The 27,255-nt window shown below is 39.8% G+C and overlaps 3 protein-coding genes across 6 annotated transcripts; 2 read left to right on the top strand and 1 right to left on the bottom strand.

Annotated features, from left to right (window-relative positions):
- The first annotated feature begins 1,500 nt into the window (after positions 1 to 1,500).
- tppp (tubulin polymerization promoting protein) lies at positions 1,501 to 16,276 on the top strand. 4 transcript variants are annotated; one of them, XM_074653825.1, is made up of 5 exons: positions 1,502 to 1,779; positions 9,106 to 9,189; positions 9,789 to 10,127; positions 13,662 to 13,815; positions 14,182 to 16,276. In XM_074653825.1, exons 2-5 carry the CDS (start codon positions 9,176 to 9,178, stop codon positions 14,389 to 14,391), a joined length of 717 nt encoding a protein of 238 aa, XP_074509926.1. In that variant the 5' UTR covers positions 1,502 to 1,779; positions 9,106 to 9,175; the 3' UTR covers positions 14,392 to 16,276. The 4 variants fall into 4 exon arrangements, with proteins under 4 accessions (XP_074509927.1, XP_074509926.1, XP_074509924.1 ...); XM_074653823.1 differs by lacking the exon at positions 1,502 to 1,779 and adding an exon at positions 7,984 to 8,208; XM_074653824.1 differs by lacking the exon at positions 1,502 to 1,779 and adding an exon at positions 8,249 to 8,436.
- cep72 (centrosomal protein 72) lies at positions 14,780 to 22,161 on the bottom strand. The gene is made up of 14 exons (XM_074653822.1): positions 22,034 to 22,161; positions 21,679 to 21,806; positions 20,010 to 20,202; positions 19,820 to 19,928; positions 19,345 to 19,496; positions 19,180 to 19,238; positions 19,031 to 19,073; positions 18,394 to 18,594; positions 18,103 to 18,284; positions 17,879 to 17,972; positions 17,606 to 17,784; positions 17,384 to 17,510; positions 17,183 to 17,294; positions 14,780 to 17,051 (listed from the first exon to the last, which is right to left on the bottom strand). The coding sequence occupies exons 1-14, from the start codon at positions 22,107 to 22,109 to the stop codon at positions 16,991 to 16,993; spliced, it is 1,716 nt and encodes a 571-aa protein (XP_074509923.1). The 5' UTR covers positions 22,110 to 22,161; the 3' UTR covers positions 14,780 to 16,990.
- LOC141779151 (transmembrane protein 276-like) lies at positions 21,682 to 27,253 on the top strand. Its single transcript, XM_074653827.1, has 3 exons — positions 21,682 to 22,371; positions 23,059 to 23,698; positions 24,887 to 27,253. Exons 2-3 carry the CDS (start codon positions 23,609 to 23,611, stop codon positions 25,430 to 25,432), a joined length of 636 nt encoding a protein of 211 aa, XP_074509928.1. The 5' UTR covers positions 21,682 to 22,371; positions 23,059 to 23,608; the 3' UTR covers positions 25,433 to 27,253.
- Positions 27,254 to 27,255: the final 2 nt, after the last annotated feature.

Here is a 27,255-nt window from a genome sequence, read left to right as displayed (position 1 = left end):
AACAGCACCTGGAGGCTTTTATGCTTGTGGCTGCTGCGCAGGATGTGTTGATGGCCCTGGATAGTGATTGGTGGCATCACAGAGAGAACTGAGCTAATCGCCAATTTAACAATGAGGTTGGACATATGTGTTTAGCTTTTTTTATTCTATTTTGTGACACGTCTACACAAACTCTTAATTGACTAATTATTTTTTTTATTTTTTACAGACCCCTCAGATGTTTGCTGCCAGTGACATTTATATGATTCAATCCAGCTTTCTCTCAAGAACAGTAAATCGTCCACCTCAGCGAGTAATCCAAGCAGGCTTCTCTGTTTGGTCCATACGGGACTTCATGTCATCTGTGATCCACCTTGCTGTTATTGCATATATTGCTTTATATATTTACACATCTATTTTAACTTAAGAATTTGACAGATGATTATAGCAGCCAATTCAAGTGTTGTCTGTGTATTACTGTAATGATTGTCCATCTGTAAGCTGTCACATATATTTGAACCTCTATAGGGCTAAAGGCTGGTATTCAAGTAGATGAGGGAACAGGAAATTGGAGTGTTTAATTAGGGCTGTGATGTGACCTACCTTAAATGAGAGAACATTATTTAGTAAATTCTTATAACGTCTCGAATTAAATATTGTTCTACAAATTGGGAGATATAGTTATTTTCACTTATCAAATCCCACGTAATAATGTAAAGTGTGGGTGGTTACTGTGTTGTAGAGTGTATCACTGAGCCACTAGTCCAGAGCATTTTATTCATTCCTTGTCATAATAATGTAATAATCCTAGTGTGAAAGGAAAAAATAGCAAATATGAATGCTTTTCCCTTCCATTTATTATTTTCCATGAAAGGGAAAATTACTGAGAAACTCTAAAAATGGGGTAAGGGCTGCTATTAACCACACAGTGGCGCTACTGAAGCAGCTTGAGATATAGACTATTATGTCATCAAGTGATTTCACTCAGTCCAGGCTGTTTTCATAATGATCTCAGCTCTGTCTTTTGCTCACAGGCATGCATAGTTTTCTTTTAATTATATATGTGAAAGCTAATGTATCATTTGAACCATCAGTAAGGCTAAAGGTTACATAATGTCCATCTATGTCCAACCATTAGGCTATACTTCTGGTTATGTAACACATTACTGGACATCAGACTAGTAAAGTTCAGCAGTCTTGGGAGGATAAGCATCCTTTTGTGAATTTCTCATCATGATATTAAGGGTATAGTCCCTTGAGTCAATTCCTTGTGGCCACCAACAGGACATTAAGACATGTTGTGCTTGGACAAGAGCCAGGATCAGGGTGCACTCAGTTTAAAAAATAATATTTATTGCTACTGTATGTGACCATTGGCCCCCTCATTTCCTCCCTCTATTTTCTCGTGATCCCACACACATGGGTTGTTTATGAATGAAGCAGTAATGACCCATATAAAAACCTTCCTTTTGTTTACATCATCCATCTCCACCTCTTAAAGCACCAAAAAAAAAGATGCTCAGAGCTTGTTTATCAGCGCTCCACTGAGCAGCACCACTGTGGCACCATCACAGCCGACAACAACAACACCAACCGAGGCAAGAAGAAAACAGATCTCAGTCTCTCACAGGAAACCAGCAGCCAATCAGCGGGCTGGTTTCTCTTCAGCATCTCGGAGCGACTGAACCGTCCGCAGACTTGATCTCAGGCAGCTGAGGAGGAAAGACACTGAAAAGACTCCACGACGCGCAATTATGCTTTTGTGAATTTGACAAGGGAGGTGGAGGATAACATCACCAGGTGAATAAAAACGGAATATTGCATGATTTCTTCAATTGTTGCATGTTTTTTTTGGCGCATCAGGCATGTTTTCACAATATGACAAAACGGAAGATGACTGTATTGTCAGCCCACACAATTTTCAGCTGATTCCTGGCTGTTGTGTTTTGATGATCTCTGCATGCTTCCTGTACTTGAATTTGCAAAATAGGATGCATTTAAAGCTGTAAGGACGTGTGGCAGCATGCCCCATATACTTGAGTCAAATTTCAAAAAGGGTGTTTACCTATAAAGATGCCATGTTCTGCATTGGCAAACATGCATTATAGGGGGCTGACTGACAACAACAAACCTGATCACGTGGACTCACTGTGTGAATCTGGCATTTGCAAGTTTATGTAACATGTTTCTGCTGCAGCCATGTCCAGTAACACAAACAGGAGCCTCCTCTCTTCTGTTTATCTTTTAAACGTGGGCTCAATGAGTCACAGAGAGAGAGAAGGGTTCTCCAATAATAAGCACCGTTATTGGTCAGACAGGATGATAGACAATGCACTTGTCCTGTGGCAGCAGCCTTCATGCCTTCCAAGCTGCTGGGTTACATGGAGGGAGTTACATAATTATGCATAAAAAAAAAAAAAGATTCATGCCCTCTTTTATTAGCTTCATGATTAGCTGTGAATTGAGCTGGTAGGGGTAATAAATAGGAGGCAGTTCAAAGATAGCACACCTAAGGTGTGTGTACACCTGTTTTATTTCCTCTCAGTGAATAGGTTTTGTAGCTGCGTTCTCCCCATAGGTTGAATTAGGTATACATGAGAAGAAGACACAGTCACTGACTTTGTCCCAGATTTTTACTGTTCTAGGTTTCATCGCATTGGTTCAATTGCCTTCGGGCTCTGTCACAAACAATTAACCTCAGAGTGTAAATTACTCTATTTTGTTTGTGATGACTCAAATTCAGGTCAGGTTTACAAAATAAAGGGAATGCTTCTGGGCAAAATGAAGCGTTGTAGTCCGACAGCATTTTCTTTAGGTAACACACAAAACCAAAGGGCAAATATTTTTTTTCACATTGACCTTAATTAACATTATAGGGAATAGTTGCCATTGTGTGTTTCATCTTTCAGCATTTGTGGCTGCTGGAGAAAAAAAATGTTGTAACAGAGACACTAGATGCCATTTCCATGGCATTAGAAAAAAATGAGTCACTTAATTAAAGCTAGGGTTGGTAATCTTGAGGAACTTGCAAGAGTACGGTAGATTTAAAAAATGATCAAACCAAAAAAACAATCCCAGTGTTGCCAACTCTTCCAATTAAAGTAGCTAGCAGCACTAGCTCCAAAAGTCGCTTAATCTGCCAAGAAAGTCTGCAACAATCCAAAGCCACACTTTCAAAATTATCATTATGAGCGTAAACATATCACAATGAACGTAAAATAACGAACATGGCTATTGTTAGTACTCACAAGCAGACCGGCAGTTAGCTTATTAAAGCCACAGATATCAGATTTTTCTTTTTTGTCAGAGCATTTGATTTATCGATTGAGGTCAGGATGGGATGAGAAATTCAACTAATATAACAAAAATGTTTTTGAAGGAGATTACCAAAGCTAGCTTTAATTAAGTGAGACATTATACAAGACAGTCTGGCTTCTAAAAACTAGACTCAGAGCTAATTTGCTGCTGGCTCAACAGGCCTCTCTCCACCCGAGCCATGTCAGGGACACTTATGCTGTCTCTGGCATCATGTATTCCTCACAAATGTGGGGTTGCATAAGGACCCCCGGGCTGTCTTTACACTGCCTTATACCTCTATTTGGCTTGCTGCTGCTGCCAACAATAACCACTGTAGCTGCTTGTTTCAAACATCTTGTTTTTTCTACTGCACAATGCTTGCCAAGATCTTTGACTCACAGAGCAGTTAAAGGGTTTAGGGAGGCGAGGACTGACAGAGACAGCGTGGTGGTGACCTCAGACCCGGTCTGCAGCATGCTGATGTCATACCCTCTCTCCTTGTGTCTTTGGGGGGAGAGTGTGGGCGGGGGACTGTGGCCAAACTGGGAAATGGTTAAGAGGTTGTATTTAGTGGTATCAGATGGTGCAATCCTGAAACAATGTTGAGACCATGTTGAATGATAGGGCTTCCATATTTTGCCATGCTGTCCGTGTGTTTAAAGGCAGGGTTGGTAAAGATTTTAGAATTATTATTTTTTTTTTTATATTAGTTGAATTTATCTTTACATCCCGACAGAAATCAATAAATCAAATGCTCTGGAAAAAATGAGAAAAAATCTGGTATCTGTGGCTGTCACAGGACTGTAATAAACCCATCCAATAATTTAATTCGGCCCGAATGTAATGATTGGACAGACTACCTTTTTGCCTGCCTGTCTGCGCGCACTCATTGCGCTTGCACTCATTGCGCTTGCACTCATTGCGCTTGCACTCATTTCGCTTGCACTCATTGCGCGTCACCAGAGTCTTCCACACGTTGCACTAACAATACCATGTTCGCCGTTCACGTTCATTATATGTTTAATGTTCGTAATGATAATTTTGGGGAAGTGGCTTTGTAAGGGAGCCCTGAAGCTGCCGACTTGTTGACTTTTCTTGCTAGATTCAGGGACTTTTGGAGCTAGTCACCAGCTAGTGCTGCTGTAATAAAGTGCTTCCAATGAAATTAGTCAGCAGCTAGTGCTGCTGACTAATTTCATTGGAAAAGAGTTGACAACGTTGGAAGCGGTTTTTCAGTTGAATCATTTTTAAAAAAAACTGGTGTACTCTTGCTAGTTCCTCAAGATTACCCACCCTGCCTTTACTGAAGTAGTAAATCAAGTGAGAAGTAGGGTCATTTTCTCATAGACTTCTCTACAATCAGACTTATTTTTGCAACCAGAGGAGTCGCCCCCTGCTGGCTATTAGAAAGAATGCAAGTTTAAGGCACTTCAGCATTGGCTTCATTTTTAAGACCTGTAAGTTGCCCACTGCTCAAACATCAGTAAACAGCATTTGTTGGGGACTATTTTCTGGTGCATAGTAATGCACCCTTGGTGCACAAGAGACTAGTTATATTACTAGGTTAATTTGTTTGCCTTTATTAGATTGTTTACAGTGGCGATTCAGAGAGAGGCATTGCTGGAATTGAACCGGGGACATTGAGATGATATGGTACGCGTTTTTAAGGAATAATGTGTAGCATTTATAGGGGTTATCTATTGGCAGAAATGGAATATGATATGAATAAGTATGTCTTTAGTGTATAATCACCTGGAAATAAGAATCGTTGTGTTTTCATTACCTTAGAATGAGCCATTTATATCTACATACGGAGCAGGTCCTCTTCACGGAGCCGGCCGCCATGTTTCTACAGTAGCCCAGAACGGACAAACCAAACACTGGCTCTAGATAGGGCCACTTGCATTTTCACATTTTTGCGTCAGCCACCGTAGTTCTCCTACACACTTGGCACACGGGAGAAGTTTCAGTTGGTTTCAATCTGCAAACTCACCACTAGATGCCGCCAAATCCTACACACTGCACCTTTAAACCACTGTGAACCCCACTAGTTTACTAATGGTCTATGTGGGATTTTATGTCAAAATAAACTACAATGCACACATTCATTGCATTGAAGGAATGTGTAACTGTAACTAACAATTATTTTTATTACAGATCATTAATCAATCAATCATTTGGTCACAGAGTACAGTTAAACATGCCTGTCACTATTTCCTTTAGACCGAGGTGAGGTCATCAAATTTCTTGTTTTGTTTGACTAACAGTCAAAACAAAACCCCCAAAATATAAAATGTATTTGAAATTCTCAAATTTGAGGAGCTTGAACCATCATATTTTTGCTCGAAAGATTGAATAGTTACAATTAATTTTCCTTTGATCAACTAATCGTTGCAGTTCTATGGCTCACTGATGTGTTTTAAGAGTTTTAGGGCAATAATGGAGGTAAGGCACAGAGGAGTAGTCGCTAGTATATGTAGCAGAAAGCTGGCAGACATGGTGTACTATAGATGGAGATGGTTTTGAGCACACTGGGAGGTCTTCAGTGTGGTAATGATGGTCTCTGTTTTACATTTTGATTGACTGACACCGTCACATTCCTGAGCAGCTGCCTGGATAGGACACTGATCTAGAAGGAAAGCAGATGGGATCTCTGAATGCCCACTCACCACGGTGGCATGGCGGAGGAGTGAGCCTCTGTTAAACACTCTCCTCACACACACACACACATACTCACACTGGCATCACTCTGACAACAGTGTCATCATTCTATGAGTTAAACACCATCTGCCAAACTAACAGTTAAAACCCCCAATTTTTGTGTAATTGTGGTATGTTAGCCTGCATGTTGTCTACTGGCTGATCTCCTCCCTTGAGAATGAATAGAATGTTCCAGCCATGGCTGCGTATTGTTGCTATGAATAGATGTGGTTCAAAATGGGTCAATTTATGGTTAAAGCACTCATCTGTGCAGTGTGTTGCCAGAAGGCGAGTGTATGTAAGCATGCTGTCATCCAGTCACAGATTTGTCTCTGGAGATCTGCCCTTAACCAAATGGCTTCTCGTTTGTTTGTGGCAAAGTGGGGCAGAAAAAATGATGGTTGTATTTGTCTTTTTCAAATAGATATCAGAGGAATTTGGCCAAAAGAAACCCCATTGGTTTAGTACAGCTCCACTGCACCAAATGGTCTCTACTGCTCTACTGTCTATACAGTTTATAATGATACAGTATTCTGTTAGAGCACTATATATTTCCTTTCATCTCACTATGTGTTCTACTTGAGGCTACTGAACTGTGTTAATGACCTCTCTCTCATGCATTGAACATGATGTGGTTTGAGGAGGCTCGTTGTACAGAGGACTCGGACACTTGAAACTACTGACTATAAATTGGAGGAGAGTTGAAAAGATTCCTTTGTTTCACATTGATTTTGCTGCTTGTCATTGAAGCACAAAGGAAAACACACAGCAAGTAGCTACTCTATTTGAAAGGATGTGGATCCCCACTGAAAGTAAAGTTAATAATGATGGAACCTCAGTGTGAAGCATCACATGAAAATACAAAGCAGATTTCACTCTTGATTTGTGTTTCCATGTAATGTAGATTATTAATTGTAATAACAGAATTTATTTCCTTTGGATTACAATATCATTATATTGATTACAAATTAATAAATTCCCCACATAATCGTAGAATTGTACACTACTAAAAACACAACATGTGTTGATCTATGATGTGATGTAATAAGAGTTGAAACACTTAGTTGATGAATTGATTAGTCCATCGACAGAAAATGAATTGACAACAATTTTTTTAATTTAAATTAAATTTTTTATCATGCAAAAATGCCAAATATTCTCTAGTTCCAGCATCTCAAACATGAGAATTTGCTGCTTATGTTTTATCTCAAATTGAATAGGTTTTGGGTATTGGACTGTTGGTTGTACAAAACATGTACATTAAAGATATAATCTTCATTTTATAGACTAAATGATAAAGCAGAAAAAATTAACAGTCTAATCAGCATTAAAGTAATTAAATAAAAAGTAAGTAAAAAACCCATTTTCCAAGTGCAGAGCATAATGGCACTGATCTCCCAATTTAATATATATATTTTTTCGATTTCATCTATTTTGATTAAATTGGATTTTAATCTTGAAGATTAAATCAGATAAATACTTATGTTTCATTGATATGAAAGCACTTTATGCTTTGAACTTTATTTTTTTCTTATTTTACATGTGCTGTTGTTTTCTTTTTAATATTAAATTGCTTAAAGTGCAAATTATATAGGCTGAATTGTAAATACATTCCACTGTTATAAAATGATGGACCAAAACAGACAACCAAGGGAAATTAACTGTACCATTTATAACCCCAGCATCCCCATTACAGTGCAAATGTACACATATTCACTGAGAATAGGCACAGTTACAAAGATCGATCATAGGACTTTAAGAATGATGGTCATATGTAAATACATTCTACATGTGTACTGTATTGGTGATGTGTACACTTGAGAAATAAAACACTGAGGCTTCAACAACCTCAATAACTCTGTCTGAATTGTCTTGGCCCGAGTCCTCGATGACATATGACTACAAAACCCCTGCCATCAATAGTGGTACTCTGCGATGTCACCACGCGTGTATGTGTGTTAAATGGGCCTGGGTCAGACAGAGAAGCCACGAGCATTGGACAATGGGTTCCCAGTGTCTGTCGCTCTGAATGCCATTATTCATAGACATTAATAATCTCTTCTTTTTTTCCCCTAAGAATGGACATCCTGATTATAATGGCTTTATGCAGTGTCAATCTTGGAACTTTTGTACCCATTTAAGTGTCGCCTGTACGGAGCAAGGTCACATTTGTAATTGTTGGCCACGGGGTCGTGAAAACAAAACCCTTTGCTTTACACGGTGCCACTGGGGGTGAGTGAAAGCACTTTATTGACGACTTGAGGGACTTGCTTGAGACTTTTCTAGCTAGTGCAGACTGTTTGGTCCACGGGACACGGCATCTCTCTCCAGTTTGCATCTCGTTTGTATCTTGTAACTGTAGCAAGTGCAACTGGTTTTAGAGACATTGTTGGGTGGTACTTTGCCATGGCAACGCATGTTCTTTAAGGATGCTGAGCTAAGTATGGGAACAGCTGAAAGGTGAGCAGAGAACCATCACTTGCTACAAATATAGTTCAGGGTTACATTTTCTTAATAGAAATATCAGAGGGGCTTTTTTTGTGTGGCAGTTATGTGACCTTAGAGAATAATGACTAATATAAGGACTTCAGATGTGGTCAAAGTGTGAGGCTGAGTGGTGAAATGCCTCTTAGTCTGTACATAGAGATGCAAATCAGGATGATGTGTTTAGAGAGGAATTCCTGAACTCAGACCGAATGAAATCATCTTGAGCAAGAGAGGGAAGTGAAGTTGTTTTTTCAGCGTGTTAATCCAACCTTTAAATATGTGTCACAACAGACAATAACTAAAACCCAGATGTTATCTGGAAGTTATTTGGTGTTAATGATGATGACAAGGATTTGACCTTTTCTGTGGTTATTATTCACTCCATTCTGAAAGTTTTTCTTAAATGTAGCTCTGTCTGTGTCAGCCTGGGTTAGACATTATGTCATAAATAACTGTGTTTTTATTGGAGCGTGATTATTTAAGACTGACAAGGACTAGAGTGAAATATTGTACTTTTTGTTGAACTGCATTAATTTCTTTGATTTTATTCTTTACTTTATCATCCCTTCCACTCTCTGGCACCCACGTATGTGCAGACACATCCTCTCACACTATTCACCTCCATTCTCATCTCTTCCACAGCACAAAGAGAAAACAAAAGCCAAACGCTAATCCAAGCACTGCACAGAAGGAACCAAATTCCTGCACAAGCATGGCAGACCAGAAGTAAGTTATAGAAGTCACGTTATGACCCTTCACCTCACATTTTGTGCGTTAGTTCAAACCATCCATCTGCTCTCTTGGTTCTTGATTTGTGCACCTTTTGAATTCCACAGAGATCTATTTATATCCTTCACCTCTGTGCCAGAACACACAAGCCCATTCACAGGCAGTGTGAGCACAGAAACACAACTAATTGTGCCAGTAACACAGAAGTACCTTAGAAAGAGGGACAGTCAAAGACAGATTAACAAGCTGTGTCTTGACGTTAAAAGGCATGACGTACTGTTTACTTTCTGTAGAAGTTTATCTGTTGCAAGTCTTGCGGAGAAGGGTTAGATCAGATGCGCTTTCTCCTTGGTGTACAGGCTGTGATGAAATGTCCTTTTCTTCATCTACTGATTTTGATCAACTCCATTAGCTTTTCCTGTAAATCTTGATAAGAATTGTTTAATGATGTCACTTGATGTACAGCCAATTGGAGCTCTTGTAAACTGAATATTCAGTTGTGTCTGTTTAAAAGAGTGGCTTCAGTGCATGTACTACATTTTCCATTATATCACCTCAGCTGAAAACTGCTGTGTACACCCTTCTTTCCCCCTCAGAGACAACATAGACGACTTTAAAGTCCAGACAGCCAAGCATCCTCCTAACATGGGCTCAGTCCCTTTACGGACGCACAGTGAACAGTCTAAAGACCGGCTCTCCAAAAGGCTTTCAACTGAGTCCAATGGGACCAGTGACGGAGGCGCGGGCTCGTCCACACCAGTGGAGGTGACCGCTTTGGAAGAGGCGTTTCGCCGCTTCGCCATCCACGGTGACACTCGCGCTACGGGCAAGGACATGCACGGCAAGAACTGGTCCAAGATCTGCAAGGACTGTGGCGTGATTGACGGCAAGAACATCACCCTCACTGACGTGGACATCGTCTTCAGCAAAGTCAAGTAAGAAAGGAAATGCTGTCAATTTAAGTCTATCTGAGCTTACGTTGTTTAAAAGGTCTGTTGCCAAATCTGCCACCATCTGTGCCAGCTAAGATCTTGTAAAAGGCTTGCCACTACATGATTCTTCTATTACATAGTATTACTTTACTGTTGCAGCGGCAGCGATGACTACAGGCTTAGTCAGCCAGATCAGCATGCCCAAAAGGCCACTAAAGTGGTGCAAACATGGTAGCACTGCGGTTGTTAACACAGAAGAGGAGAGGAAAACTGTCTCTGGACTGCACTCTAATAACATTTCTATTCTATTTAATTAGAGTTCAGAGAATTGAATCAGGGGAATCGTCTTTAGCAAGCAGTCAAGTATAACGGGCACCAGCCTTATTAATAACACCTAATTAAGGTGTCAGCTGTTTCATTAGTGTCTGCACCAATGGAACATTAAGCAAACCATAATGTTTGTCAAACTGAAATGAGCAAAAGCTTGATAGAAACAAGTCTGAGGTGCATAATATTTTGTAATTATTGAGTCCTATGTTTTCAGGCAGTGTTTTGGAAGATGCTTTTGTTTCTCATGTTAAGTTGGCTCGGCTGTAAATCAGAAGCAGCAGCCAGAGCAAGAGGCCAGGATGGCTCATCCTGTGTCTCCTCAGGCCAGATTGATTCATCCTTTACTGCTTGATTTAAGTGAAGTAGAATCTAACAAAAGGCTGTGACCTCAATGGTGTTTCAACAAAGAACAATATCTTTTCATCTGTACAGCTGTGCTTAGGTTTACCAAGTGTACACGGAGTGTATTTGGGCTGATATCATATAGTTTTGGCCACATACAGTAAAGTGACAGAATAAAGCTGGTGTAGGAAAGGACCGGCCTTTTTTGTGCAGGATTATTTTGATTCTCTTCATTCATACACAAAGCAGCTTTTTTTTTTTTTTATCCTGGTTGAATGTTGTGAATAAAGATTATTCTGCTAGACAGCACCAGAATAGAAGAGCATGGCTTGAAGCCACTCATAATCAAGTCTCGCTGCAGGAGTGAAAATCTCACATTGATTTAGTGGATTTTCCATCTTCTGCTGGTGTGTAACTATAGTTCAATCTCAGTCACTTTGTGTACACACTTATATATAGGAGATTCCAAAATGGTTTTTAGTGTGATTTTTCAGTTTGAAACTGTTTATTCCTGTCTTCATAACAAGAGTGCTCAGGAAAGATACAACATTTCAAAAAGCAGCTCAAGTAGTATTGAAGTCCTAAAAATGTATTTCCACAAAACTAGGACTTACTGACTACCACTGTTTTTATATATAGATAGATATTTGAAGGTATTTGAAATTAAGTATTCTACTCTGAAATCAATTTGGTTATGCACCTGTTAGTTTCCTAAATTAAAAACTAACAAAATATGTTACAGGAGACACAAAAAAAGGCTGTGGCAGGAGTCAGTCCTCAACTATAGCCAACCAAAGGCCATGAATGTGGCTCCAGATGCTAGAGACTTATAATGACTCACATATTTGAATCTTTTATTATACATATTCTCTGCTGAAAGTATCCTTGTTTTCCTGGACTTTAATCACCCACATCAACACCTTCACAGTTGGCATGGCAATGGGTGTTTATTGTTTACTGCTGTGAACATTTTTCTTGGCAATACTACAGAGGAAATTTACTGACTGCAGGATTTAAGCTTGTTCACATCTCAGTCCATTGGTGAGCAATATTTAGAAATGTGCAAACAACATGGTGCAACGCCTTTAAGGGATAAAAAAAGCACGTTCTCTGTCATAAATGCCTTTCACGGTCAATCTTTGAAGTGTTGTATACATTAGATGCTCGGATGTGAGTTTGCAGGCTGCTTGTCGTCTGCTAGTCCAGCATGCATTTTGAACCATAACTGTGTCGAGGAGGATATTACAGTAGACTCCGAACAAAGCGTGTGGTGTGCGAACACTTCAGAGCCAGCCACAGGATAAAAAGAGGTACAGACTGGGGGAAGGGCTCGTTTTCATGTGGTTTCTGACTCCAGGCATGACTGAGCCGGGCAGGGCTGCCAATGCCAGAGATGCAGATCTGCACTTTCCCTTTAATCAGTGTCAAAGCTCTTTGCTTGCACACGTAAAATTAAACATCTTAATGAGCACTGGCTCATCACAGTATGGCTGAATGAGTTTGTATTTACTGTGGGTATGGAGGTCTGCTGCCCCACATTGAGTCTCTGCTGTGCTGTGCTGTCTGGCTGCTTGGAGCCAGAACACCACAGCATAAGCTATGGATGAAGTAGAAATCTGGTGTGGGCTAATTAATTACTAACATGGCTTCATTTTTCTAGGCTTTGGTTGTATTTCCTCATCACTGAACATGATCGGAGGCGGTGCGGGAGCATTTTAGCATGAAACAGATTCAGCCAACTACTGTGTCAGATCCATATGGATCATGTACTGCAGATGGTTGAACTATGTAAATAAACAGCAGGTCAGCTACCGCAGTATCCTGAAATAAGACAAAGCTCCGTTCGCCCTCTGACCTTTGTCCTTCTTAACCTCTTCAGATTGTGATTTTCTGTTTATTTACACAGCTTAATCATTTATATACGTTAGAGAATTGAATAGCTCAGTATGGGGAGATCTGCGGAGGACACACAGTTGTCTTCCTCAGACAGAAGTGGCAGCTGGAAGTCAAGTTTCCCTTCTGACAATAGACAGCATGGAACAGGCTGCAGAGGAATGGAGCTCTCAAATGTTCAACACTGATGGATCGCCCAAACAAAACCGCTCACTGGATGAGTCAAATTAATAATAAAGCCAAACATCCTTGTTTACTGTAGCTTGTTGCTATGACAGCAGGTTGCCCAGGAAGACTGCAGGCTTTTATAGGCTGTTGTTTAGGTGATTTATCACCATGGCAATGGCTGTTTGTGTTTGTGTTACTATGCACTTTTTACATGGAAGTGAAACGGGCACATGGCCAGTTAAACAACTGGAGCACTCTCAGAAGGAGAATGATTGATGATGATGATGGTGTTGTCAGTGGTTACAACAGCTTGATCTTATAAATGGGAAAACAGGGATTCAGCAGGTCTGAATGTCCCTAGCTGGAATGAAAAACATCAGGGCTCTAAGTCCGGAGTACTGCAGCTGAACTAAACAGCTGGACACAATATGATACATGATATGATGAGACAGTCACATATACAGCCTACAGGTGTGTGTGTGTGTGTGTGTGTGTGTGTGTAAGTCTGTGGGGTTGCTCAGACAACAGCTAAGTACGGGGAGGTAATAACGTTTCCTCATTGTTTATCTCAGCAGGATACCATCTCCATGCTGTGTCTTACATCTGGCATGTTGAAGTGATCACACATGGCTCTGTGTACACTACTGTCTGCTCTCATTTTACACTTTCAAACTCTACTGAGAGGCTGTAGAAAAGTTGATAAGTCAAGCCTAAATACAGCAGTTGAGATACATTTTTGCAGGGGGTTTTGTGTGCTATACTGTGACAAGTGTAACTTAAGCTCCTTTCCCACCTACATTTCAGGAAGAAATCCGTTCGCACCATCACATACGACGAGTTCAAGGTGGCACTCGGAGAGCTGTCCAGGAAGAAATATAAAGAAAAGACGGGAGAGGAGGCCGAGGCTGAGGTCTTCCAGCTGATAGAGGGGAAGACACCTGTCATCGCAGGAGTCACGGTGAGATGCAAAGCGTGAATATTACTGACGTTTCTAGGGCTGTCCTCGACCAAAGAAATCCTTTGTCGACTAACACTCATACGATTTTGTCGACTAATCGGTTAGTTGACTTAATCGACAGATCTGTGAAACTGAGTTTCTCCACAAAGAATCACACAAAAGCACCACTTTAAGAGATGCACTCATATATTCTTGGAAATAAATCATTCAGCATGAAAAGAGAATTAAAAACGACTAATCGACTAAAGAAATCTTAGTCGACTAAGACCAAAACGACCGATTAGTCGACTAATTGACTAAGAGCCCTTTACGTTTCATACCAGCATTCACAGAATAAACTCAAATGTTTTCTAAACTTCTTCACAGAGAGCCGTGGCATCCCCGACAGTGAGCCGTCTCACGGACCCCACCAAGTTTACAGGGTCACACAAGGAGCGTTTTGACAACAGCGGCCGCGGGAAGGGTAAGGCGGGACGAGTGGACATGGTTGACACTTCCGGATACGTCTCGGGGTACAAACATCGAGGGTCATACGAAAAGAAAGTGAATAAACCCACCGAGGGCAAACCCATGTGAGGGGGCGAGGAAATAAACATTTGATCAACTACCAGGATAATTTTCTATTAAAAGAATACTCAAAGAAAGCACAAAAGAATAGGATTTCATATATTTTCCCACCCATCTATGTTGTGTCTGTGTGTGCGAGAGAGAAATGTTTTTGAGTTCCTCTCTGTGAGAAGTGTGAGAACTGGAAAACTGTTTACATCTATTTTTACTAAGTCATCACCAGCCGGTACATTCCTGTCTGATTGCAAGTTACTGCCAAACACTGAAGAGAACAAATGAGAGAAAACTGCTATGCTATGAATATTGAAGCTTTGTTGTTATGATAGGGCCTTATAATATTTATTGAGCACAATGAACAACATGCCAAGAAAAACAAAAGTGGGACACACTTTGATGATTTTAACAACATTGCACTTTTTAATGGAAATTTTTCTAATCCCATATTTAGCCGAAGAAATGCATTTTTAATTTGTTTTGCAGAGTTTCGGTGACAATTGGCACATTTCTGACAGAGGTATTATCAATGTTTATTTCCATCTTCAGTGTTAATTGTCTGTTTGCCATCCCCACTTGTCAACTGTTATTAAGTCTTTATGAAATCTGCTGTTCATTTTTTATTATTATTGCATAAGCTCACACTGTCATTTGAATAATTTGCCTTCAGCTCAAACCAAGAAAATATATTAAGGGTTTTTTGTCAACTTGTTTTAAAATGTATACGATTAACTGAACATTTTTGCCATATCTTCTTACTTTTGTGAAACCTAAAAGCTCCTACCATGCAAACCTTTTAAATATGCCTGCTTATAACATTTCAACAAAAAAATAATACAACAGGAGAATCTATTTTCTCCCACACTGTCGTTATTCAGACCACAAACCATTTTGCCAACATGCATTTTGAATTTTTAAATTGGTGAATTCAGCTGAAGAAGGAAGCTCGAACCACCATATATGAGCTCAGTTGTACAAGATTGTATTTTTAACATTTTACTTATATTTCCTCGTCAGATTTCTATACAGTAGTTCTAATATATTTGTGGTAAGATTGTGTATATTCTAAAACGTTATAGCCACATGGCTTAATTTATGACACTGGCTTCATTTGTTGTTTTTTCTGTATTGCTGTACTTTGTGCATGTTTATGTATATTGCATTTGATTCAGAAGCATTTAGATGACAGTAGGAGGTTGTCATATCTTATCTGAACTGCTGTGAGGACACACTACTGGACAGACTTAAATATTTTCTTGCTAAAAAAATAGTAAGTGATGAAATTGTGGGATCATGATAAAATCTTGTATTGCTTGAAATCAATATGTATCAACTTGTACATACAAAGTCAGCTACTCTCTGATGCTATTATATTTGACTGTTGATAAAGATTTAGAGTACCTTTTATGTGTGGTACTGTCATCCAAGGCACAAATTCAACTGAAAACAAAAGCAGGGTTGTATCCTTACATACATGTATGAGATAAAAGGGAAAATTGCAAACAAGTAATATACTTTTGTAGAATATTTTTCCAACATAGTGACAGTGTTTGTGTCACACACTATCTGTAGCCTCAGCTGATGAAGAATCATGCGTCAAGTGCAAAAACTAGCAGCTATCAGTGTGTTAGTTTTCGTCTGCTGCAGTAGCTCGATCTGTTTTCTGTGCTTAATGCCAAATATTGTGCACCTTTAATGTGCAGGAACAATATTGTCTTATTTTTCTTTTTCTTCGAATAACTCTTAATGTACTATTGTGCCCCAGTGCATGCAGTGTGTTTTTGTTCTTGTTCTTTAGACCTCTTAATGTGTGTTCATGATTTGTAGTGCATTACTGAAAATAAAAAACACACCCCAGAACCTCTTCTGAGTAGGTTACAGGGTGTCAGTCAAAACACAATGTTTTATTTGCTTATGGCTTTTTTGGGAACACCAGTAGCACCAGCCAGTGACCTGCAAACAGTCACATAAAAACTAAAGCTACATTCAGTTTATGTAGCAGCATCAACATCCTAACCTGGTTTGCCAGGTCTTGCATTAGTGTTTGTAAGAGGAAAGTGCGTGCGTGAGTGTGTGTGTGTGTGTGTGTGTGTGTGTGGCTCTCCAGCCTGAAGGCAGAGGTATAAATAAAGTCACAGTGCAGCTGGAATCTAGATGCATTCATTCCACTGCAGCGTACAAAGCAGATGGAGACACAAGTGACCTAAAAAAAAAAAAAAAAATGGGAGAAAGCTGCTAAGAGACACAATCTTGCCACTGATCCAGGAAATACATCATGACCTTCTCACTAACATTTCCCCCCTTAAAATCATTTAACATAACAGCCCTGTCACACACTTATACACAAACTTCCTTGAATGAATTGCCTTTCCCCGTTACAGTTTACATCAACGCAGCCTATACAGATTTTTTTCAAATATAAATACATTTTTCAAAAGGGCGAGGAACTTAATATACACAAAAATGTACACTGCAGTGATATAAAGTAAAAATGATTAAAAAACAGTCTGTAGCTGCTGGGCCTGGTGGAGCTAATGCAAATCTAATGACGCTCGGCATAGTCTTGCTTTGATATTTTCATCCCAGTGTGCATCCTTTTCATTCAAATTCCTCTTTAAAGTTCCCCACTTCCCTTCAGCTCCGCTAGCAAACACTCGTTGGTAGCCACCAGGGATCTGCAGTACACACACACAGACACAAATCACATACAACTAACAAAGTAGGGCTGGTTTAGGTGTGAGAACATTATTGCTGTGGGTGTGTGGATACAGCAAGTGCCAACACTAAGATGGCCAGACCTTCTTACCTGTGGCTTTCTTGCAGCATATCTGACAAATCCTTGACTTTATCAGCCTCCTGCACTTTCTCCCTCAACCCCTCGATCTCTTTCCTCAGCTCCTCCACTTCTGTCTGAGCTTCTAAGGGTGTGCAAGCACAAAGCGTGAGAGTTTCAAAGGAAAACAGCAGTTATCACTTGTATGCATCTCCCACTGGCGGTTACACCCACCTTTAATCTGAGTAATGGGTGAACTTTTCATCATAGACTTGAGATACTGTCGTTCTAACTTGATAAGCTGTTTCTGTAGAGCGACATTTTCCTCCAAGACGATCCTCAGCTGCTCGTTTAGTTTGCCCTGTTTTAGAGTAAAGACAATAAATACAGTATGCTCATCAAACCATTAAGGCCTCCTAAAGCTCAACATTGTTTTCTGGTGCTGAATCCACTCACAGCTGCACTTCGAGCTTCCTCCATCTGACCGGAGAGGTTGCGGACTTCAGTTTTGTGCTCTTCCTCCCGTGCAGCCGCTTGAAAGCTCAGTGCATCAGCTTCCCGTCTTAAGGTCCTGACCTCAGCCTCCCGACTGGAAATATCATTTTCCATCATAGAGAGGATCTGGACTGCCTGAGCTAGAGCCAAAAATAGAAATGATGAGAAGACATTCATTATGTTCAGGCTCCTGTAATCAGATACCACATTCCCAAAACCAAACTCCCAACTCACACAGGAAGTTGTTGTTATGATGCAGCGATCTCTCTCCCGTCCAGTGTTTGTCCACGAGGTTGAGGAGCATCTCCAGGGGTTTCCTATAACTACCCTGGGAGGCGAGATAAGAGATTAGTTGATATGAGAGAAAAAAACAACCTCGACTAAGATGTTTACAAGTAGTAAGAACAAATTAAAAAGTATTCAGAATCTGAAATAGTAACACTAAATTCACTTCCCACCCTTTTTTTCTTTTCCCCTTGCTGCGGCAGGCTGGAGCCCCCTTCTGTCTTGTTGAAGCTAGAGTAGGTCAATCTTGGAGGATGTAAGATGGGGTTGGAGGGGTCAGACAAGTCAAAACCAGGACGACGTGGACTGGGAGGCCGGATATTAGCTAATGAAGAACTATGACGATGACTTTGATCTGGAAAAAGGTTGAAAACACCCATTCAACAACATGCCAAGAAAGTGTATTTGTGGATGGGTATTAATGTCTGACAAAGGATTGTTTTACGTACAAACATTGTTCTTACCAGGATTAGGGGTGTAATGTCCCTTGGCTGCTTGTCTGGTTTGTTTGGGAAAGTCCTTTTGCTTTTGTTTTCCAAGCACAGGTCTGTGTTTCTCTACATAGGGTCCAAAGGACACCTTTGGTCTTTCAGTTTCTTTTATTGGTGTAGAGCTTCTTTTATGAGATGATTCTTTCATGTGTGGCCCTTTGGACGCTGTGTTATCTGGTCAAATAACAAATGACATAATAAAACACTGATATTAATTTACCATTGATGTTCATGATTATAAATAAATACAAATTGTCTCCTGTCTCCACCTAGTGGATAAGACAGGATACAACTGTGATTTAGTGCCCTTTGATATTTTATATTTCCAAAAAAACACATTTTATCCCGTGTTCACCCAGCTCGGATTACCTATTCAAATCCCTAAATCAGATTTTGAATACAATTACAAAAAATTATAATTTTTGATTAATCTCTCATGGGTCATGGTTTACTTGATCCACAGAAAGCTGGGGCTAAAGAAGAGAAAGTTACCATTGAACCACAAAGTCTTGTACCCATCATATCAACTGTTGCAATCTCCATTGTCCTAATAAACCACTAACATGCACTTGACTAATTCTATATTTCAGAAAGCGCTGCAAAATCTTACCATAGCTTGTAGGGGGATACCTGAGGATGGATTTAGCATTTTCCTAAAAAGAAAAAAAAGAAAGAAAGAAAAATAGCACATGCAGTATATATGATAATGTAAATGTACTACTGATAATATTGTTTGACCTACAATGAAATAAAAATCACCTGTTTTGGAGTAGAACTCCTCTGTTCTGTAAAATCATTTGATTCGTCCTCTTTGTTTTCTGAGACAGGAGACAGTTTGAAATGAATAGAAGTTTGAAAACAAAACAAAAATACTATTGGTTTGGTATTCATTTGAGAATTTGCTTTTCGAAGTTGACATCTCACCTTCTGCCTTCTTGTGAACCGAGTGGGACTGAGTTTCACTTTGGCTTCCATGATTCGTCGCAACAAAATTCAACACAATATCATCAGTGTCGGTCAGGAGAGAGAGCCTCTTGGTTAAGCGGTCAACTAAAGCCAGTCTCTGATCACTGCTTCTGGGAACCACAAGCAAGACCGCAAAGATAGAGCGCAAGCAAATAGCGGAAAGGAGTTAATTTTGATAAATGCAACTTTTAGTGGGTGTTTTTGTCACCCGGGATTCAACACTTTTGCTCTTTAAAACTGGCACCTGTCCTGAGTCACTCCCTTTTTTGTGCAGACAACCCATACAAACATTCCCAAAGCTTCTATTTTAGACCCAAGAAACATCAAAATCAGTTAGGTTTGTTTTCCATGTTCTCAAGATCATTGGTAGACCTTCTATTGGGTCAAAGTTGAGCTGAAACACCTAAACTCAAGCATTTGATAATCGGTGTACCTTTGGTCAGCAACCTGATTCAAGGATGAGCTCTTCTGTTGAGGTAGAAAGTCAGAGGAGAACTGCATTATGGCAACTTTGCGCTCGGTGTCTCTGACTGAACAGCCATCTAGAAAGCAAGGGAGGACACTCAGTTAAGCTGAAAACTGATTAGCAAAATCTGGGAAAACATGGCTATACAGTATCTTACCTAGTTTGCGTAGGTTGGACATTGCATGCACCAGACAAGGGCGGTATTGTGGGTAACTTTTAGTCAGAGGGTTGAGCCTGAGGTCTAGCTCTCTCAAAGCTGGCAGCTCATACAACACCTTAACCTCTTCAAGGGAAGGTATGCGGTTATTGTATAAGATCAGCCTCTCCAACACTTTCAAATGTTGAACCCCCTAAAGAGGAAACAATACAGTTTTAAAAGGTGTCAGCCAACAATTATTATAAGATGACGTTCATAATAATGTGTAACAAAAAAGGAAATAAAAGGGGATAACTGGACGTTGACCTTGTAACATAAACTGGGGAAAAAAAGTTCAGAAACTTGTGTTTGGTCGATTATTTCTCTGTTGTTACAATGCTAATTGGCATTGTATTTTACATCGTTGGAAGGCATGTTTACTTACCTTCACAATGATGTCCAACTTGTAAGGATAATGCTTTTGTGGGATGAGCAGCACAGCTGATTATGTGGGTAGCGCCCAAGAAATATTTGCCAAAATGCTCTGCCAATGGTAAACAGTGTATTCTCCTGTTGGTATTGACTCTTGTTTTGAGTTGTTTGGTGGATTGGATGATTGAACTCTCTATCAGTAACAAGGAACAAACAAGACATATTGGCTATTTTACACTTTATTCATTTAATACACCATCAGGAGCCTCAGTAGCGGTGGAAGATCCATACGCAGCCACAACAGCCTGGCACCTCCTCCTCATGCTGGTCACCAACCTGGTCACACGTTGCTGTGGGATGGCATTACATTCCTCAACCAGGATTCGTTGCAGGTCAGCCAGCGTGGTTGTGTGTTCCCTCAATGATGTCACTGGCAAAACAAGGCTTGTCATCATTGAAGGCCATCTCAATGCAGTGAGATATCGGAATGAGATTCTGCAGCCAGTGGCGATCCTATATCTCCACAATGTGGGACCTAATTTCATCCTCCAAGATGACAACGCTCGCCCCCACAGAGCCAGGGTTATCACAGACTACCTCCACAATGTGGGAGTAGAGAGAATGGAACGGCCTGCCAAGAGTCCAGACCTCAACCCAATTCAACACTTGTAGGATCAGCTTGGACGTGTTGTACGTGTTAGAGTGACCAACACAACCACGCTGGCTGACCTGCAGTGAATCCTGGTTGAGGAATGGAACGCCATCCCACAGCAACGTTTGACCAGGTTGGTAACCAGCATGAGGAGGAGGTGCCAGGCTGTTGTGGCTGCGTATGGATCTTCCACCGCTACTGAGGCTCCTGACGGTGTATTAAATGAATAAAGTGTAAAATAGCCAATAAGTCTTGTTTGTTCCTTGTTACTGATAGAGAGTTCAATCATCCAATCCACCAAACAACTCAAAACAAGAGTCAATACCAACAGGAGAATACACTGTTTACCATTGGCAGAGCATTTTGGCAAATTTCACTTGTGGGCTACCCATATAATCAGCTGTGCTGCTCATCCCACAAATGCATGATCCTTACAAGTTGGACATCATTGTAAAGGTAAATAAACAGGCTTTCCAACAATGTAAAATACAATGACCATTAGCATTGGAACAACAGAGAAATAATCCACCAAACACAAGTTTCCGAACTTTGTTTTCCCAGTTTGGTTCCATTATTGTAGGATGTTATTGAGGACTTTGAACGCACCTCGATGGAGAAGAGCGCATTGCAGGAAAGATCCAGAGACTTCAGACGGACAAAGTTACTCAGTGCGTTTCCCAGATGTCTAATCTTCTCCTCATACGTCCCCGGGAGGCTCAGTGAGCGGACATCACCTGTTGAAAGGATATAACGTCTGTATAAATGAGACTGTGTATGTGCTTCTGCTCTGTAGCAGCTGTGACAGTTATGTTAGCTGTGGTTAGCTTAGCCGCTGATGCTAAGGCTAACAGGAAAGTCATTTGTTTTACAAAACAAAAGCTAAACACGCCACGGTTTAAACCCGTACAGTTAGCTGGTATTCCCTCCTACACAGCGTGTGTGTTAGCATGAGATATCTCACCCAGAAAGGGGTGTTTTAGTCGCAGTCTCTCTCGTATCCAAGGCTCTGTGATGGTCGTCAAGCACTCCGCCGCCATACTGTTCAAACTTTAGCTGCATTCAGGTACCGCTACTAGAGGAGGATATAACAAAACATCTTCCTCTGAGCCTATTGCATTATTACCCCCTCTGGTTTTTACTGACTAGTTATTGTTTTCTACAAAAAAAAAATAATGTTTGCCATACTGCTAGATATGAAAATTGCTTTTAATTCACAGAACCTGATAAGGCGGTTTTGCTTGCTAATGATCTGAAATCCAATGACACTTTTTTTTACAGAGTTAAAAATAATAGGCCTAGGTCAGGGGTCACTAACCTGCGGCTCTGGAGCCACATGCAGCTCTTTAGCCACTCTGCAGTGGCTCCCTGTGGGTTTCTAAAAAAAATAGTGGAAATGAAAAACTGTTTTTTTGTTTACATTTTCAATTTTATTTATCATTGTTGTAGGTCTATAGTACGACGGTGTATTCAATTCAATTTATTTTAATATAGCCTCAAATCAATTAACAGAAGTTATCTCGAGAGGCTTTGTATTAGGGCCACATTGAGGAAAAAAAATAAATCTGAGATTTCGAGGATAAAGTCATAATATTATGAGAATAAAGTCATAATATTCTAAAGTAGAAATGTTACGTGTTATTTTCTTTTTTCCTCGTAAAGTTATGACTTTTTTCCTCGTAAAGTTATGACTTTATTCTCGTAATATTACGACTTTTTTTCTCGTAAAGTTATGACTTTATTCTCGTAATATTATGACTTTATTCTGGAAATCTATGATTTTTTTCCCTCAATGTGGCCCTAATACTCCGTAGTATATTTGCAGTTTGGCCCTCACTGCATTAGACATATATACTATACTTACACTATAAACTGTGTTACCTTCATCACAATTATCAAATGTTTTGCGGCTCCAGACAGATTATGTATTTATTTTTTTTTGCCTAAAATGGCTCTTTTGATAGTAAAGGTTGCTGACCCCTGGCCTAGTACAAAAAAAGTTTAGCTTATCATCATGTATAGGCAACAGCACTATTTAAAATGTTGGTTTAACAAAATATAGATAGCTTTCTGTTATAAATATGTAGGCCTTACGTACATAGGCCTAGACTAAAATGTATTTCAAGTTAGAATTTATTTGTAGAGCACAGTCTCATACAAAAAAAAAAAGCAAAATTGCTTCAGAGAATGATAAAACAGTAGAAATCAATCCTCAAGTGATTCATAGAACATAAGTTAAAATCAGAAATCCACTTTGTGCCAGTGATACATTTTTGATCCTGCTGATATAATAGCAGAGTTTACGAGCAGCATTGAAGGCATCCTCTGGAGCCTGCGCACTGTACACATCCGGACCTGTCACGTGTCAAAACAAACGTGCTAGTGTTCCTGGCTAAAGTTTGCTCTTTTCTGCTCTGCGTTTATCTGACTTTATAACATACTATCCGACATTCAGATACATGCAACAGTTTCAGTAGTTAACCTCAGACACGTTCATTAAAAACAACACAGTGGTTCTATACAGGACTCATCAGGATCAATGGCGTCCTGTGTAACAGAGCTCATCACATCTTGTTCCAACATCCTTCTGTCTGCCACAGCATTGTTCTCTTCTTACAGACTCTTTAAGGTAGGTGTCATTCAGTGTAGTGCCAATGTAGATGATGTTACAACCTACTAACTTAAACTTTTAGGCCTGAAAATCGATTAAAAGTCAATCTACTGAAAAAAACAACAACCACTGATAATAATAATGTTTATCTTTTGATATTGGACTGTTATTTGGGCAAAACAAGTAGTTTCAATATGTCACTTTGGGCTCTGGGAAAATGGGAAAAGTGATGGGCATTTTTCACTATTTTCTGACATTTTATTGACAATTCTATCTACTGATCAAAGAAAAATAATAATTAATTGACTAATTGATAATTGATACTTTTCATCTGTTGGGCATAATGCAGCTAAATTGCCATATTTATTTGTAATACATAATGAATGTACTGTATGTATTCTGGTCACCCCAGGGCTGAGATCTCTGTTACTCTTTTTTTTTTTTCTTTGGAAAAGGCATTATCACAGTGTATACAAAAACTTTACAGATAGTTATACTTAACTCTTTTCCCGTTTTAAGATACATGTACAGTTTATATGCATATGCCCAAAAAGAGGCATGCGGATGCCACCGTACTTGTGGGTCAACTCAGTCTTCTGGAGAACTGTGGGTCCCTCCAACCTCACTTTCTGAAGTACGTGGCCATGTAAACCGTTCCACAAGTCCATATTTAACACATATACACATATACACATCGATATTCAGTTGCATACTCACGCGTATACAGCCTACATGCCCATGCATACTTCTCAATCAAACTATCAGCAGTTACATTTAGCTTTCTTACATATGCCTATCTCACACTCTATTAAAGACATAACTATAGAACCATGGGAACTAACATTACATTCTTAGTATTCTCAGCAAGAAGAGGAAAGGAAGAAAAGAGAAAAAAAAAGTCAGTGGAGTCATACAAAGTCTACTCTTATGGGGGTTATAAATTCAATCCATTTATTACAAATCCAGTAAAATTTGCCCTTTTGGGTCCTCAAAGAGTAAGTCAACTTTTCCATTTTAAATATTTCAAGGATTATCCCATACCAATCATCCAATGAGGGTGGTACTGGACTTAGCCACCTTCTTGTGATAGATTTGTTTACCCGCCACCAAAAAGGCCTAGATCTCTGTTACTTTTAGTTAGAAAATAGAGAATCAATAACTCCATGTGTAAAATTTCTCACATTGTAATTTTTCACCTGTCTGCAGGATCACAGGGCTCCTTCAGTAGGCCTCTTTCTGCTTGGACTCTCTGCAGCACTTAACATCTTGCACCCCTCCAGCAGCTCCTACCCCGCCTCTATCCAGAGAGAAGCAGAGTGGGCCAGCGAGGTTTTGGCTCCAGCGCTGGTCTCCTTCGACTTCCTGTGGCTCAGTGAAGACCACAACACAGCACATATTCTCCTGTGTGGCTCCTGTCTGCTGCTGGGACTGTGTGACTGGCTCTCAGCAGATGCTCTCACACTGATGACACGCTGCCTCGGTTTGTCTTCCCTGTCCTGCTGCCTGACGGTGTGTCTGTTTGCCGGTAATGCTTTAGGGGGCTTTGGCGGTGTGGCCCTCAGCCTCCCGTTGCTCGTGGCTCAGAGGGTCAGAACAGACACTTTTGCTCCGCTCATTTCTCCAGCTGCAACTGAGGGACTCATCAAGTGGCTGTTAAAGGGCTCCATGTCTGTTGGCTGTTGGGCCTCTACACGGGCCCTCAGCAAGTTTCTGTTGGACGTGACCGACAATTTAGTAAATCAGTTGACATGATTAGTCAGGATCTGTGTATATTAATGGTCTGTCAAGTGGTACAGAGTGACAAAACTGACCTATGCAAATTTAATGTGCCTAACTCAAAACATTTCAGGACATTTTTAGGAAGATTTTAGTTGGGCTGCATAACTATATTCCCGTTGCCATTAGAACAAACGTTCATAAAAAAAAGCTCATAGTGTAACAGAACAGAGAGCACAACATACCACTATAAACATAAGTAACATATTAAAATACATTTATATTTTAACGTAAGTTTCCAGTAGTGCTGAACTGAACAGTTGATTAATTGATTAGTCAGTCGTCAGGAAAAAAAAGGCAATAATTTAAATTATTTTGGAAAAAATGCCACATAATAGCTGCTTCCAGCTTCTCAAATGTGAGGATATTCAGTTTTTCTCTGTGTTACGTCATTATTATTATTATTATTATTATAAAATTACAGGCATTCTTAACATTTTTGTATGCCTTGTAGATGACTTGATTATTTAATGAATCCAAAAAATAATCAATAGATTAATCAAAAAAGGGAAAACATGTTAGTTGCAGTATTAGTTACTAAATTGGAGGTCACATGCACTACAGAATAACATGCTTTTATATTTTATACAGATGTTTCAGGACAGAATACAAGCAGTTCTTATTGAGCGAAAACATTGGGGCTGAGATGTATGGAAAAATGAATATAATGATAGCTGCTTTTCATACAGTATCACACTTTGTGTTTAAAAGTGAAAAAGTCAAATCTTCTACATGGTAATGAAAAGTCAAACTGGAGCTGTAATTTCCCAAGTAGTACCAATGAAGTCCCATATTGTGTGTGTTACTGTAATTTACTTATCTGCTAAGCATACACCTTGGCTGAACTTCATATGAACTGAATTTGAATATAAAAGCACAAGATTAGACAAGACACAGATACCACTGAACAAACTCATTTGCATAAGAGTACATGACCACATTTACAACTGATGTTCCCACTGGGACATTCTGCCTCACTGTGATGCAGCAATATCCTTTTTCAGACATATTGAGTGCCTGGCTGGCATTTATTATACTGTTCAATTTGAATATAATGCAGCCAGCATGTGGGCGTTTTAATTTGCTGTGATCTTTTTTCCAAGAATTTCCACTGACATCCTCCGGCACATCTCTCTAACACTTTGTGTTGTAGATTCCAAAAACATCCAGCTGCCTCAGAGTCCTATTTGTTCTGCAGCCTCAGCAGTATCACTGTTTCAATATCTGCAGTGGTCTAAGCTCTTACCTCATCATGCCCATTTGATACTTATCAATGCACTTTTTTGTATTACCTCCTTGGTTTTTAGTGGCTGTAATGTTAACAGGAATGACCTCATCTGTGAAACTCTTTGTCCACAGTCTTGTCCTTGCAAGATATTCATATTCTTTCCACAGATTTGTAGTGGACACTGCAGATTCTCTCTCAGGATTTCAGAGTTGTGAGCAGCGGCCTCAGCAGTTTTACTGCAGTATAACGACAAGTATCTGTGGCCTGTGTTCCTGTTTGTGGGACAATGGCTTTTTGTCAGACCTGCCGGGCACAGGTGACCAGGGACATTTACAAGGCATTTAATCATTTTGTGCACACTTGTGAGCTAGGGGTGCCAGATTGATTGTGGTGCTTGTGCTTTTTTCTAATGATTCATCATTGAGTTCATGTTGTGTTTTAAAAATGTCACTACTTGTACTTTTATTTATTCTTTTATGTAATTGCTTTTTGCACACAGAAATTGTGAATATACACTAAAAGAAGATTGAGTTGACTTAAATAAATAATGTAAATGTTTATCAAAAAAACA

Source organism: Sebastes fasciatus, chromosome 12 (genome assembly GCF_043250625.1).
Source record: "Sebastes fasciatus isolate fSebFas1 chromosome 12, fSebFas1.pri, whole genome shotgun sequence".
Classification (NCBI taxonomy): domain Eukaryota; kingdom Metazoa; phylum Chordata; class Actinopteri; order Perciformes; family Sebastidae; genus Sebastes; species Sebastes fasciatus.
The sequence above is the reverse complement of the archived record's forward strand: the minus strand, read 5'-3'. Positions and strand labels throughout refer to the sequence as shown.